Here is a 16,444-nt window from a genome sequence, read left to right on the forward strand (position 1 = left end):
TGACTGATTGATTTGGCTGCTTCAGGTCTTAGTTGCGGCATGCAGGATCTTTTGTTGCGGTGCACGGGTTCTCTAGTTGTGGCTTGCAGACTTAGTTGCTCTGTGGCATGTGGATTTTAGCTCCCTGACCAGGGATTGAACCTGCATCCCCAGCATTGCAGGCAGATTCTTAACCCCTGGACCACCAGGAAAGTCTCCATGAAGAAGTTTTAAGAGCAGACCTGGTAGTTGTCCTGGCTGGGCAGTGTGACGCTGCGTGAGTCAACCCCTCTCAGAGTGGATCTCCCTGCTGTAAATTAGGACAATTAAACAAGTGAAGTTTTAAGTCTCAGGGCCACTGAGACATTTTGTTCTCATAGATTTCTTTCCCTGTCCTTGCCACCAGATTGTGGGCATCCTGGGAGAAGGTGGGACAGGGTCTGGGGTACATGTGTGTCCACAGGAGTCCTCCGCTCTGATCCCAAGAACTGGTATCAGAGAGTTCAGTTAAACATCATATCTCCCCCCTGTAAGAAGAGAAGGTCATTGAGGGAGAAAACAATGTCTTTTTTCTTCCTAGTGTTTATGAAGTGGGCAATGATCATCAAAGCTTTTGTTGACTTAACCTGTGTTTCCATCTCCCTCCTTCTGGTTTCTTTGAGAAGTTCTCCCCACTCCATGCAGTCCTGGTAGACCTGTCCTCAAGTGTTCCCACTGAGGGGTGAGCATAGAATCTGTTCTGGCCAATCAGAATAGCCTTATTACTCTGGCCATAGTGATTGGTTCAGGAATAGACATGTGACCTAAGCAAAGCCAATCAGGGTCTTCCTTAGAGATAGTAGCATATAGAGGCAGGGGGAAAATGTTGTCATTGTACTAGGACTGCTGAGCTGAGACCATGTAACCCTGAAGTTCCAGGTCCAGGGAAACCTTCTTCCCTGGCCATGGGAGAGAAACCACCTGGAGAATGATGACAGAGCTCTGGCACCAGTTCTCGCTTTTAAGACTCTAAAGTCCCTTTTCTCACTTAAGCCAGGTTGAGCTGAACTTCTGTCATTTACAATCACGAGTCTTTTATGGGTCAGGTCAATTTCATCCAGGCGAGGCCGGGGGTGATGTTCTGTGTGCCCTTCAGCCTCCCTGTCCCGAGTCACTCTTGGCCCCCAGCCCTCACAAGCATTTCTGTGCCACCCGCTACAGACACCACCAGAGGAGAGGAGCAAACCACTCCTTTTCAACCCAGGCTTTTCCAGTTCAGTGCTGTGTTAGTTGCAGCCTCTGAGAAACAGAAACCAAAGACAGAGTTAGAAGTGCAAGAGATTCACTGGGGGTGATGCCTGTAAGGATAAAGGGAAGAGGGAGCCGGGAGAGATGAGGACTGTGCCGCAGGTCCAACAACTACAAAGGAAACGAGGAGGAAAGGAGGGCTGGGCAGAAAGAATTTCAGTCTGTGGCACAGCACTGAGGAAGTCTCACCCAGCCCAGTGGGGAGCTCTGGCATGGGAACTGTTTAGAGAAGAGTCCCACATCAGGCAGAAGGGGTGAGCCCTTGTGCAGTATGCTTGGCCAGGGGCTGCCCAGGAAGCACGTGGCCTTGACAACAAGCGGTATCCTGAGTCATCCAGGGCTCATGGAACTTCCTCCAACAGGCTCTTGCTTGAAGGGAGATGTAAGGGGCACACTCCATGGCTGGTACAATGCCTCAATACATACTCATTTTATTTTTTAAATAATTTTTAAACAATTCTAATTAATTGATTATTAAAACATTTTCTGGCTGTGCTGGATCTTCATTGCTGCCCTTAGGCTTTCTCTAGTTGTGGCGAGTGCGGGCTCCTCTTGGTTGTGGTGCACGGGCTTCTCATTGTGGTGGCTTCTCTTGCTGTGGAGCAGGGGCTCTAGGGTGCATGGGATTCAGGAGCTGCGGCTTGCAGTCTCTAGAGCATGGGCTCAGTAGTTGTAGCACACAAGCTTAGTTGCTCTGTGGCATGTGGAATCTTCCTGGACCAGGGATCAAACCCATGTCCTCTGCATTGGCAGGTGGATTCTTATCCACTGTACAGGTAAATCCCCTACTTGTTTTAATAAAGATGTATAGGGGGCAAGATTCAAACCCAGGCCTTCTGCATCCAGAGTCTGTGTCTTTTCCAGTGTCAGTCTTCCTTATACATGAGGGACCACAGGTGGTAAATAAGCTTCATCTCTAATGCCAGCTTATATTGATTGGAAGCAGTTACCAGGTTGTTGGAAGCAACAACCTGGATCTGTGTTGAAGAGAATTCTGAGGCTGCTTCTAGGTTCAGCAGGAAGTTCCATGATAGATTCATGATGTCTGTGGTGGGTAGGAAGGGGGTGAATATATGCACGTGTGCCAAGTACTTCTGCTGATAGTAGGAACAAATAAATATTTACTGAATAAATAAATTCTGAATCCCATGACTTTTTAAAAAAAAATTAGGCAAGTGAGACTGCTCCCTGATGAGATGTCCTGGCACCTGGCCCTGGGAATCTCAGAAACATAGATAGAGCTGCCGTTTGCTGGAGACCTATTACATGCCAGGCACTGTGTGAAGTCCTCTCGATGCATCAGCTCATTGGATTCTCACAAAAGTCTCATGAGGAAAAGATTATAGCCTGTGCTTTATGCTGTGGATACTGTGGCCTCAATCTGTGCAAGGCTGCACAGCACATCAGAGCAGATCCCATTTGCACATCCCTCCCCGGTTCACTCTACTCCACTGTGTGTAAGATGGTGATGGATTTTGTTATTTCTCCAAATTTAGTGGAGCAATTGGAGCAAGATTCAGTTATTCATTTACCAAAAAGAGAGGAAATGAATACTTGAACAGTTCTTGGAAAATCCTCTGGAAAGTTCCTGGGAGATGAACCAAATCCAATGGAGCATTTAAGCCCGTGTATTTAGAGGTTGATTTCACAACCATTGGTCCCTAACATAAACAACACCATTTTAGTGTTGAAATATATTAATTCTGCCATGTACCAGAGACAGTGCAAAGCACCTTACACTCATTAACTTATTTAATCCCCACCACAGCTCTGTGCGGAAGTAAATATTATTCTCTCTGGCTTACAGAGGATAAAGCTGAGGCACAGGAAGGTGAACTTGCTTGAGGTCACACACAACATGAGACCAAGGTGGTACGGGTATGTGTGTGTACATTTATGGTTGCATGTGGAATTTAACCATAAAATAGAAAGTATTTTTGGAAGAATATGGGATGGGAATAAAGTTGCCAAGGATGTCAGTGGAGCCAAGCAATGGACTTTATAAAGAGCATACTGTGGTTTATATGCCATTTCAGATCCCTTCCCACCCTTTGTATGCAACTTAATTTTCTTTTGGGTGACCAATTGATCTGAGATGTTTGAGGTTGGTGGGACCTTGGGCACGTGGCCCAATGAGAATCTCTCTTTTAAGTCAAGGAGAGATACACAAAACTGTCAAGGAGAGATACACAGCTTGGGATTCATTGTGGTAGCAAAAAGGAGCTAGTTTATACCATTATTTCTAGAAATGGACAGCCTTGTCCAATTTTGGCTTCCCATGTAGGGCAGTGGTAAAGAATCCACCTACCAAAGCAGGAGATGCAAGAGACACAGGTTTGATCTCTGGGTCGAGAAGATCCCCTGCAGTAGGTAATGGCTATTTATTCCAGTATTCTTGCCTGGAAAATCCCATGGACAGAGGAGCCTGGTGGTCTACAGTCCATGGGGTCACAAAGAATTGGACACAATTGAGCATGTCCAATTTTGGTTTCCTCAGTTAACTCCTATCCAACTTTGAACAAACTGCATAACCTCTCATTATCTCAGGTTTTTTTCACCTGTAAAATGAGGACAATAATAGAATTTACATCGTAATTCTTACACACTTTCCACCTGACACACGGAAAGCTCTACTTTGGTGTTTGTCTGTTTTGATGTAATTCCATCGGTCATCAAGAGTTTACAACTCATTCCTGCCAGGACCATCCCAGTTACCTTGTATGTTTCAGAGGATGGACCCTAGCCTTCTCACTGATTCTGTGAGCACCCCATACTCCACTAATCCTTCATTTTTTTTGCCTAACTCATAATCAGTCTCCGTTGCCTGCAAATCCTGAACACTAGATGTCATGTCAATTCTGTTTCCCTGCAAAGCTGGAACTCTAGAACCTCCAACCTACGATCCCCTCAACTTCCAGCAGGATCCTGCCACCTGACATCAACAAGTCTGTTCTCTCCAAAGCTCGAGTCTGGAGTAATGATACCAAAACCATCCAGACCGGCTCCTTCGGGTTGGAGAGGATTTGATTGCTGAATACATACCATCAAGAGATCCCCTGGGCTGGAGCTATTAGAAATAGGGGATTCTTAGTCCTGAATTAACAACGAACAAACAGAAGTCCAGGGATGTAAAGAGACTTGTAAAAGTTATACAAACAAGATGAGATGGCTCCTAGCTTGGGTACTTTCTGCAAAAAGACTGGTTGACTTATGTGGGTTGGGAGATGGGCTGTGAATGCTGCTTGGACTTTGAACTTAAACCCTTACTACTATACTTGTCCGTTTTCATTTCTTTGCTTAGTCCCAACTTCTTTAAGCTTAATATTACCTCAGGGCCTTTATACATGCTGTTCCTTTTGCCTGGAACTCTGATTCTCCCACTCCATCCCCACTCTTCACCTAATTTCTTCCCCTCTTTCAGATCTAGGCTTCTCTCCCCCTTCCTAAACCACCAGCTCTAGGCTGATCCCCCTACTGTGCCCAGCATTAACATTTGTCTGTTTCCTTCTTAGGAGTTCACACACTCAGGTATTACTTTTTTGTGTTTTATGCCTGTCTTTCGCACTAGATTGTACATTACCCAAGGACAGGGGCTCTGTCTTGTTATGGCTCAGTGCATGGTACAATGTTTGATAAAGGAGTGGATGAATCCCAGAGTCACCCAACAAGAATAACTAGCTATCATCTAGTTTCCCAGTCTCCCTCCAAAACTGAAGCGTAGCTGGGAACAGTGGTTTGACCACAGTCACAAAACCGGTCACTATTTGAGAGAAGTAAGACTAGTACTCACAGCCGCTGTCTCCTCTAAGCCTTGAGTTGGGTGGTCCTGGTGAAGCATGGGTGGGCTTCACAGGGGAAAGGCGTTGGGACATATGCTTAATTCTTGCCACCAAATCTAAGAGGCAGGTACTATCGTCACCACTGTCAGATCATCACTACCACCAGCATCATCCCCATCTTACAGATGAGGAAACTGATTTACCAGAGTTCCTGACTTGCTGGAATCCCCCAGCTGGCAAGTAGACGAGGCTCACTTCACCGAGCATAAGGACTGCGCCAGCGCCTCGTTCTGTCAGTCTGTACAATGGGCGCTTCCTGGGGTGGGCGGGGTGCAAGATGACTGAGGCAGGAGCTCGGAGGCGGGAGGAGTGAGGAACAGGGCCAGATCAAATTCCCCTTGGCAGCCCGCGGCCCTGGGCCGGGAGGGGGGCGTCTGGTTCTCATCACAGGCGGCGGCGGGCGGGGCGGGGGCAAGGCGCCGGCTCCGAGGGGCCGCCGTCGGCCGCCGGGTCCCACGCGGGGAGCAGCCCCCGCCCCGCCCGTCCCGCCCCTGCGGCCGCCCTCGGTGGTGGCCCGGCCCTCCCCGCCCGCGGCTCTCCCCTTCTGTCTGTCTCCAGTCTCAATCACCGTGCGTCTCTCCTGTACGCCCTCTGTCTCTCTGCCCGAATCCCCGGCTCCCCTCGCAGATGAGGCGGCGTCGGCCCGCTCAGCCAGCTCCAGGGCTAGGCGGAGGGTCTGAGGCCGCATCCGACAGACGGAGGCACCGACTCGCGGACCGGACCCTCTGAGAGTCACCCGGGAGAGGAGCAGCCGTCGCCGCCGCTTGTACCCCGTCACCATGGTAACGCCTGCCAAGGCCTGGACCACCTTGCTCTATCCCCTGTTGATGGGCACAGCCCTAGAGGGGGTGTCCAAGGCAGACTCCTTTTACGTTGAGACCACCTTCAGTTCCTGGCCAGGGGTCTGTGCTTAACTGCCCCCACCAGCAGGGGTGGGGTGGAGGGTGCAGGAACCCATCTCTGGCGATGGCTTCCTCCCTCCTCTCTGGACCTGCTTCTGTCCTTGTGTGAAGTGGATGCATTAAGATTGGATGTTTGGTAAACTCTGATCCTGCACCATCCCACTGCACAGACCAGAGCTGAAACCTAGCTCTGAGCCTTGGACAAACTTGGGGTGGTGTTACATTTCAGACCTGAGGCTGAGGGTCAGATATGTGCTTTGTTGTCACCGTGTTTGGATGGGGAAAGGGCTCAAGTCCCCTCTTAGCCCAGTCGGGCGCCCCAGGGCAAGGTGGGTTAGGGTACCGAGGGGAGAGGAGGGACTTGTTCACCCAGGCTTGGCGTGGTGCTGCTGCTTTGGACTCAGAGAAGCAAAGTCAGGTCTGCCCATTGGTCCAAGAGGAAGTGCTCCCATGGGAACTGGGTGGGGAGGTAGGCCTAGGGCAGTGGGAGAGAGAGAAGGGAGGGTTATACCCCCATGCCATGTCTTTCGGAGCTGGCACCTTGAGGAGGCTGGGGTGCTGTGTGTGTGTGTTTGTGCCAATATCTGGAAACAGAATGAAAGAAAAGCTTGTTTTCAAGGAATCTCAGCCCAGTTTCAGCCAGGAGCCCTGGGCCGGTTCACAGAAGTGGCAGAGATTTGGAAAAGGGCTCCGGGTACAGGCCACAACTTTAATCCCTGACTGTGATGAACGAGGTTGAATCTGTGTCAGTTGAATTTGTGCACATGCAGACTTCTATACAGACAGGTTCACACATACACACATAGAGCATCCAAACATTCTCACACCGCTGAACACACATGCCCTCTCGAACCCGAGCCTTGTATGCCTGCTCTCCCAGGTTGCTAGAATACGAGCATAATCACCTGCATATACACCACAGACATACTGTAAAACCAGACTCCTAAATCCACATACCACAGGGCAGGTGTACACACACGGCGCTCTTGGAGCTGTTTGACAATAGTCATCATAAGTTAATGGCTCTTCACCTCTCACCACAGGCAGGGCTCTGAGCTGGGCAACTCAACATACAGGAGATCATGTAACTCACACCTCCTCTAACAGTAAACCTGCTGTATCTCCACCCCACAGATGGAGACCCAAAGCTCTGGGAACTTAAGTGACTGCCCAGGGTCACTCTATCAGAAAGTAGCAATTAGGAAACCCTGAATTCTGAACTTGCACTGGGTGGTCTTGGCCACCCCAGAGCCACTTCTTCTGGTTTCAGACTTAATGCAGTTATTTGTTTTAGAATCCAGATGCCCTGCTGAGCCGCACACACCTCAGATCAAGGCTCAGACACTGAGTGGCTCCTCTCAAAGGGTGAACAATTCTTTCCTGAATGGGAGTGAGGGATGGATTTTTCTCTTATCTCTGTCTTTAAATATTAAAGGTTGCCACTTGCCCATCTTTTCTGGAGTCAGAGTACTCTAGCCGCTCTGACTTTGGTTTCGAGTTTTCATATTTCATGCTCTCTTCTGCCACAGGGCCTTTGCACAACTGTTCCTGCCAGGTGGAACACCTTCCTCTAAATGAACTCCTATTCATCCTGTATGTCTCCACCCGATGTCACCTCCTCAGGAAAGTCTTTCCTGATTCCTCTGCCTTTCACTCTAGCATGCTATGTATCTCTACTTTGTGGCACCCAACACAGCTGTAATGTTTGCGGGGTGATTTGATTAATGGCTATTTAGTGTTCTGGGCAGCCCAAGGTCACAGCATCTTATGACAAGGGCTTAGGGCTTATCTAGTCCCACATTTCTGAAATTTCCATATCATTATAATAATTTTTGCATAACTACTTACTAGATAAGGTATAAAGAAATTATAAAATGTACTACTTATTATTTACTTAATATTTTCTTGAAATCAACTACTTTGTAAGTTTAAAAATATATTTAAATAGGAAATCTTATGCCCATGAAAAATCAGTATTCATTGTCATTAATAGAAAGTAACTGTACAAATAAATGCAATGAAAGTGAATATATATTAGAAACTTGTGGCTGGATCAAGTTGGATGTAAATGATTCTAAGCCCAGGACTATTTTCTTTCTCTTAAAAGAAATAGTAGCTAAGTGTCTGAGAGGTGTTCCTGGTATATTGGCACTGAGCTTTCTCTTTGGTCTCATAAAGAGGACTGGGAGAGAATTAGAATAACTTTCTTACTGTGATTTCACATCAAGTTCATGTCCTCCCCCAATCATCCCATGGGCCACCTGTGATCCCATCCCATGCTTTGAAAAATGCTGGTTGAGTCCAATTCAATTCACTCAACATTGCGAAGTACCTATCTTTGCAATGGTGGGTGGTCCTCCAAAGCACCTACTGTGTGCCAGGCCCTGTATAAGGATCAGGGCCTGGAGATGAGTCAGCCCTGGTCCCTGCCTGGGGGGCTTGCAGTCACTGGGGAAGGCAGACCACTCCCTGGGAATTCTGTGCTGAATGATGAGAAGTGGAGTCCATCACTTTGCCTGGAAGCACACATATCATGAAAAAATTAAAGTTACGGGTCAGGGGAGTTCTTTGGTGGTCCAGTGGTTAGTACTCAGGGCTTTCAGTGCCCTGGGTTCAATCATTGGTCAAGGAACTAAGATTTCCACAAGTGGACAAAAAAAAAAAAAAAGATGCAGGTGGAGCAGGGCTCTGAAGGAAGAGCTCACCCAGTCTGGGGAGGAGCTCGTGGGAGTTTAGGATGTGCTTCCCAAAGTGGGGACCCCACAAAGGGTCCTGGAAGGGGAGACTTCAATGGCACTTAGATGAACATTTCTCATTTTACAGCTTTTCATCTTAATGAGTGTTGCTGCTGCTGCTAAGTCACTTCAGTCGTGTCCGACTCTGTGCGACCCCATAGACAGCAGCCCACCAGGCTCCCTCGTCCCTGGGATTCTCCAGGCAAGAAGCAGGAACACATGATAATAAATACAAATAAATTCAAGTTGAGAATGAATTGACAGAAAGATGAATAGGAAGCACTGAACTGGCCAAAATGTTTGGGAAAACCCAAACAAACTTTTTGGCCAACCCCATAAATAATGGATATTAAAGAAACAATAAATTAGGCTAGGTGAACAGTAAGAAAAACTCATGAATGAGACACATGGGTCATTGGGAAGCCCTGAGCTAGGGTGTATTGTGTATTAGACATAGGAAGGGGATTCTGGGGAGATTAATGGGCCACTAATGCCAGGCTTGGAGAAGGAAATGGCAACCCACTCCAGTATTCTTGCCTGGAGAATCCCATGGAGGGAGGAGTCTGGTAGGCTACAGTCCACGGGGTTGCAAAGAGTCGGACACGACTGAGCTACTTCACTCACTCAATGCCAGGCTGAGCTGCTCAGGCATTGGGGAGCCTCTCAAGATAGTTGAGCAGTGGAAGGTACAGTTGGGTCTGTGTGTTAGAAAGACCATCGTGGCCAAAGGGGAGCCTAGCCAGGTGGCAGGGAGCCTGAGGAAGAGGCAGAAGAACTGGTAGTTATGTGGGCAGGTTTATATGCTGGCTCTACCATTGACTTGGGCTCAGTTTCTTAATCTGTAAAATGGGAATAAATATACCCATCCCATAGAATTGTTGAGAAGATGAGATAAAAGAATGTATGGAAATTTTTTAGCATAAGACATGCCACAGAAGACTTGCTCAGTAGGAAGAAGCCCTAGTTATAATAGTTATTAACCTTATGTGGTTTGGGTGGGAGATGAACCCCAGGGCAGAGACAAAAGGGCCAGGAGGGAAAGGAACAAACACAGAACTAAGGCCCAGAGAGGTGAACCAAATTGCTGAAGTTCACACAGATGATACACAACAAAGCTAGACTTGAACATGGGTCTGCTGACTCCCACTTGCTTTTTAGTTCACTGCATCTGAGTTGTTTTTCCAGTTTCTAAAAGTTTTTTTTTTTTTTTTTAATAAGGAGCCAATTCTCACTCATACTTCCACCCACACAAAACTAAAAAGGATTCAAAGCAGGAGAAGCTTTAGATGGATGTGAGCAATAACTTCCTGGCACCCAGAGCAACAGAACACTGGTTAGATTTTCCTGCCTGGAGGAGTTCAAGGGGTGGGTCCCAGGTAGTTGAGCTTGGTGGTCACAGCTTGATACCCACCAGGCTGCATCAGGCTCATAGATGTATTTGGTTTGGCCAAACTTTAAAATATTGGGAGGTTTTACTAAAATGTCAGTGGACCTGGCAATGCTGGGCAAAGGCAGCACTGGGCTGGAGCTGAGGAAATGGGGCATGTGCCCCAGGAGCCACAGCTCCCTACTGCTTCCCTGATTCTGAGGCCCACCATAAGGGGTCACTCGCCAAAGGGCTAGAGGGGTTATTTTCTCACACAGAGACCAATTCTGTCTTCCATGTCAACTCTCAGGCCTCTGTAGGCATTTGCATCTGTGGCTGCTGGTTTAGACCTTCCCTGGACCTGAGTAAGAAAATGGATGAGACAGACCTTTATAAACTTTCTCACTACCTGTGGGCTAACTGATCTCACTGGGGAACCACATCCCAGCTCCAATCCTTCCTGGACCTGATTATACCTTGAATTCTAGAAAGGCCCCACTTGGAATGGCCTTGGAGATAGATAAGCCCAATGCCTCCATTTTACAGATGGGGAAACTGAAGCCAAGATGACTCGGTCAGTCAACGGTGCAATCTCATCTTCCCTTGGCATTTCTGCCGCAGAGGAGAGTAGGGGTTGAAGGTCGTAGCCTGAGGATACTGCTTACCTCAACTTTCCTCCACCCTCTCTTTTCCCAAGCTTGGAGGTGTCGATACTAGGTGATGCTAAAATCTGTGCCTGTTGGAGCAAATGAGTAAAGCTGGACCTTTAAGAGTTCAGCCCACCTCTCAAAAGGCCCAGCTAACCACATCTGGTGAGACCATTTAAAAAGGGAACCAGACTTAAAAACACACACATACACAATCACACTTTTATATCCCCACCCCCCAATTATAAAATCTCTACAGGCTGGTTACAGAGTGTTCGGAAAATCCAGCGACTGAGGAGGAAAATTAAAACTGCGATTTACAAGCCCCTGCCCCTCACAGCCCTCAGGGGTAACTACAGTTAACACTTTATTTCATGGCCTCTCAGCTTACACACATTTTTACACAGTGGAGATCACACTGCATGGGAATTTTTCTTTAAAAAAATTCCAATAGTCACAAGAATACTTACCGCTGGAATAGGAGAGTGGTCTGGGTGGGGGCCTCTTTCTTGCGGGGAGGGGCATGGAAATCTTGACCTTTCGATTCGGGTAGTGGTTCCAGGGGTATGTACAGAGCTAAAAATGCGTCAACCTGTGCCTTTTATGTTGTGTTAGTCGTTCAGTCATTTCTTACTCTTTGCGCCCCAGCAGGCTCCTTTGTCCATGGAATTCTCCAGACAAGCATACTGGAGTGGGTTGCCATTCCCTTCTCCAGGGGATCTTCCCAACTGAGGAATCGAACCCAGATCTCCTTCATTGTGGGCAGATTCTTTACTGTCAGAGCCAGCAGGGAAGCCCGTGCACTTTCTATTTGCTTATTTACTTGATAAAGACAAGACTTAAGATTACAATAATAATAGAGGCTCTTTGCAAAGACATTGATCAGAAATTTACAAACACCCATACTCCCCGCTCCTCTTATGCCCAGACAAGATTGCCGGGAACAGACACTCTTCTCTGTCCTTTGGCATCATACAAGGTACCATGGGTCATTCCAGAAGGTCTGTGAGCATCGTACAGGTGCCAGCCTTGCGGGCCGATCTGGCCAGCCCCATCGGTATTTCCATTTCTGGCACTGGGTCATAGGGGAGGGGGCTGGAGGGCTACAGACGGGCTCTGGGCTGTGCCACCCTCTTCTTTCTCAGCTTCAGGCTATCTCCTGCCTCAGATTCTGTCGAGGAGCAGTTAAAGGTGCAGCCAGGCTGTGCTCACAGGGGAGGAATGGAAACATGTTGATTAAGTTTCACGGAAATCATTTTGAGGGGCCCACGTCTAGCCGACGGTGTTTGGGTTCCTGTGGTCCCAGGCTGGGCTGCTCGGTTGATTTTGAGTGGAGAGTGGCCAATTTTCCTCTCTGCAGCCGCCTGGGCCCCGTCACTGTGTGCTTCCCCCAATACTTGGACAGCTTATGAGCCCCTGGGGTTCAGGCCTGTAGCAGGTAGTGCTCTGGCCAAGAGCTCAGAGTCATGTTAACTTGGAACATTCTTCCTTTTTACTGGCTGCTCCATATATGGTTAGAGTGTGCGGCCAGCTGAGGCAATGTGTAAAAGCCAAGGCCTCCCAGGCTACAAGCCTCTGACCGTGAGAGGTAAACAGAGTCTTTAGGCCCCACTCGAAACAGGGCAGGACAGACAGCTGGGAAGGGCGCCCCCAAGTCTGGTGGCTGTTGGGGGCCCCAAGGCAGACTCCCAGTGATGAGGCAGAGGGTGGATTTGACCCTCCCAGACCTGGGTTGGATCCTGGCTTTTTCTCCCCTTCTCTGTGACCTTGGGCCAGATCAACCTCAGTTTCTTTATCTGCAAAATGGGATCTTCCTATTTTGCCCCTAGGATGGTTGTGTGTGGCCAAGCAATGTGAGTAGAGAGTGTGGTTCACAGTAGGTGCCTGGAAACTGTTGTTAGTATGGGGGTGACCCTTGTGGATTCGGGAAGGGACCAGATGTCTTCATACAGAGGCCAGGACTTGAGCTTTGTTCGACAGAATGAGTAAAAATAAATAACAATTAATAACAGTAACAACAACAGCAACAACTTTTACTTTTCTTATGACTTCCTACATCTCTTATCTCCTTCTATGTCCAGAATAGTCATCTGAGCAAGACAGGCAGGGGACTAGAATTCATGTTTACAGATGGGGAACTGAGGCTCATCATTTTTTCCCCCCAGACATTGGGATGCAGACTGTAGTTGAGTCACAGGTGGTCCCAGAGTGAAACTAAGTAACGTGGAATAGTGTGGTTAGAGTCTGTCTCTTTCAAACTCTCCTCTGATCTGAGCACCCAGGGAGTAAGCCTCCCTCTGTGAAAAGATGTCTTTAACACCTTTCTAGAGTGTGGTGATCTCCTTTGGGAAGAAAGAGATGTCCTGACCTTTAGGAAGTCACCAAATGTCCCTAGAATTTAATGGCAGTATTTCTTTTCATTGTTTACTGTTTGTTTTCAATATTTTTTAAAAATATAGTTGACTTGCAATGTTATGTTAATTTCTGCTGTGCAGCAGGGTGATTCAGTTATACATATATACACACTTCTTATTATTTTCCATTATGATTTACCAGAGGATATTTTTTAAAGCAAACACTGCTTTCTTAGAAGTTTATTTACTATTTTTATTTTTGGTTGTGCTGAGTCTTTGTTGCTGTGCACAGCCTTTCTCTAGTTGTGTAAGCAGGGAAGGGGCTCCTGTTTGGCTGTGGCTTCTCACTGTCGTGGCCTCTCTTCTCTACTTCGTGTTCTCGTGGCTACGGGCTACGGGCTTCAGTATTGCTGCATGCGGGCTCAGGAGTTGAGGTGCAGGGGCTTACTTGCCTCATGGCATGTGGGATCTTCCTGGACCAGAGATTGAACCCATGTCTTCTGGGTTGGCAGGTGGATTCTTAACCACTGGACCACCAGGAAGTCCTACCATAGGCTACTGAATATAGGTCTCTCTGCTATACAGCAGGACCTTGCTGTTTATCCACTACCTTTTGTTTTTTTTTTAATTAAATTTTACTGAAGTATAGTTGCTTTGCAAATCCATTACTCTTTCTTTTAAAAATAGTTTATTTTTATGGAAATTGAATAGTAAAAATAGATTTTATATAATAAATGTGTAATTATTTTATAGTTATATATTAAATTATTTGCATAAATATACACTTACGGAGGGGCTTCTCCAATGGTTCAGTTGTAAAGAATCTACCTGCAATGCAGGAGACATGGGTTTGAGGTCTCAATCCCTGGGTTGAGAAGATTCCCTGGAGGAGGGCATGGCAACCCACTCCGGGAGTCTTGCCTGGACAATCACATGGACAGAGGAGCATGGCAGGCTACAGTCCATAGGTCACAAAGAGCTGGACATGACCGAAGCAACTGAGCACACAGTTACATGAGATATACATATATATAGCTATTATAATAATACATGCGAATATACTTATGAATAAATATAAACGAATATATATTTCAATACATTAAAAAAATAAGTATCAGTTCAGCTGCTCAGTCGTGTCCGACTCTTTGCAACCCCATGAATCGCAGCACGCCAGGCCTCCCTGTCCATCACCAACTCCCGGAGTTTACCCAAACTTATGTCCCTCAAGTCGGTGGTGCCATCCAGCCATCTCATCCTCTGTCGTCCCCTTCTCCTCCTGCCCCCAATCCCTCACATCAATAAAATAATATAAAAACTACCCAATGCATCTTTGGTTTATTTTTGGAGTTACATTCTAGTTAGGCCAATTTATATTGATTTTTCCATTTAAAGTAGTGATATAATAATAATTGTAACCTGACTACAAAAAAAGCAGTGATGGCTGTTGTTTAAAGCACTTACTAAGTGCTAGACTTTGGCAGAGAATCTACATGTACTCTCTCACTTAACCTGTCTCAACTCTTTAACGCAGGTAGGATGATAGTCTCCAGCTTTAAAGATGAGGAAATTGAAGCAAAGAGAGTTAAGTAACTTGCCAGGTCACATGACCAATAAATGGCAGAGCCAGACAAACCAACAAAGTTCCAACACAGCTGAAAATAATAAATAAATGAATTTTTTAAAAAGATGCAATTATGTATGTATGTTTTTAAGAAGTAATAAGTGGAGGGACTTCCCTGGCGGTCCAGTGGTTAAGCCTTTACGCTTCCATGGCAGGGAGTGTGCGTTCCTTCCCTTGTCTGGGAACTAGGATCCTGAAGCGTGACCAAGAGATTAAAAAAAAAAAGTGAGTGGATTTGAAGAAAAGTAGTAAATGATGATAGTACAAAAGGCATTAAAAAGAAAAGGTATTCAGATATGCTAACATTCATGAAGGTGACAATAAATGATTAAATTTCCAAAAACAAAACAAAATATAGCTAGCCCAACTCCATGTGCCCACGAGGAACGAGGCCCAGCAAGGGAAGTGCCTACTCCAGGCAGCACAGCGGAGTAGGACCTAGGAGAGGGGAGGGATGGGTGGCGGCCTGACTTAGGGTGTCTGTGTGTTCATGGGTGTCAGACAGGGTCCCCCAACTTCCTGTCCCCACTGCTGGTCTCAGGATTAGATGGCCAGGGAGGAGAGGTGGTATTGGGATTACTGGGTGTTGGCCAGGGGAGGCATTGAGAGAGGTCACCAGGCCAGATGAGCTTTTCCTTGTTCTTCGAAATCAAACCCCATCCCCATGCTAGTGTGAAAATAGCCCCTCCTGGGCTTGTGCACTGCTGTGTGTGGGTGTGTGTCCCCTCTGAGCTTCCTGATGTCGTGCCAGGATCCTCTTTCCTTCAGAATGGGGGCTGTAGACATTCTTTCATTCGTTCTACAGAGAGCAGTAGAGGGCCTCCCTTGCGCTCAGCTCTGTGGGTGCTGGGGACCCAGCAGTGGCCCTGACACTTGTCTAAATGCCCTGGGCTAGCATCCCTTGCTTTATAGCCTCCTGGCATTGGAATCTTTCTGGGATGGAGAAATGCATTCTTCCTTCTCCTCAAAGTCTCTATTTTATTTCCCTATCTCCAGGGACCTCATTTAGAAAAATGATTTTTCTGCCCTAGATAGGCCTTCTTTATGTTGCAGTCTTATTTATTCTCATTTTCCTTTACATCCCTCAGCAACAGATGGCTCATAACAGGCACCCAATCTGGGGCAACCAGAAGGGCTTTAATCAGGCTTTTTAAGAGCTGAAAATCACAACCCATGGATCCTATTACCATACCTGGTTGGGAACCTCTGGCCTTGTCCCACTTGCCCATTTTACAGGTGGAAAAGCTGTGATTCAGAGAGGGACACTTTTTTCATCCCTCCACATTTACTAAGCGCCCGTTTTATGCCAGGAACGAAGACCCTAGATGAATAGGAGCCAGTGCTGGCTGTGTTAGTTTCTGTTGCTGCTGAAATAAAGGACCACAAGTCTAGTAGCTTACAGCAACATGAATTTGTTCTCTTGCATCTCTACAGATCAGCAGGTCCAACTCATTGGGCTCACATCAAGGTGTTGATGGGCTGCATTCTTTTCTGGAGACTCTCAGCGAGAATCTGTTCGCCTTTCCCAGACTCTTGGAGCCGCCCACATTCCTTGGCTCTGCCTCCATTTTCAAAGCCAGCAGCTGTCCTCTCTCGGATGCTTCTTCCACGGTCACATTTCCTCCTGAAATGTGCCTCTTCTGCATTCTCTTCTACTTTTGAGGATGCTTGTTACTGATTGGGTCCACTTGAATAATCCAAAATAATCTCCCTA

General features: G+C 47.0%; 1 protein-coding gene across 1 annotated transcript in view; it reads left to right on the forward strand.

Annotated features, from left to right (window-relative positions):
- The first annotated feature begins 5,603 nt into the window (after nt 1-5,603).
- Nucleotides 5,604-16,444, forward strand: part of KIAA1755 (KIAA1755 ortholog) — a 39,077-nt gene continuing 28,236 nt past the window's right edge. Inside the window, exon 1 of the mRNA XM_006051742.4 lies at nt 5,604-5,887. Coding sequence (XP_006051804.4) covers nt 5,885-5,887 — 3 coding nt within the window. The 5' untranslated portion in view covers nt 5,604-5,884. The remainder of the gene's footprint in view (nt 5,888-16,444) is intronic.

Source organism: Bubalus bubalis, chromosome 14, assembly GCF_019923935.1.
Source record: "Bubalus bubalis isolate 160015118507 breed Murrah chromosome 14, NDDB_SH_1, whole genome shotgun sequence".
Classification (NCBI taxonomy): domain Eukaryota; kingdom Metazoa; phylum Chordata; class Mammalia; order Artiodactyla; family Bovidae; genus Bubalus; species Bubalus bubalis.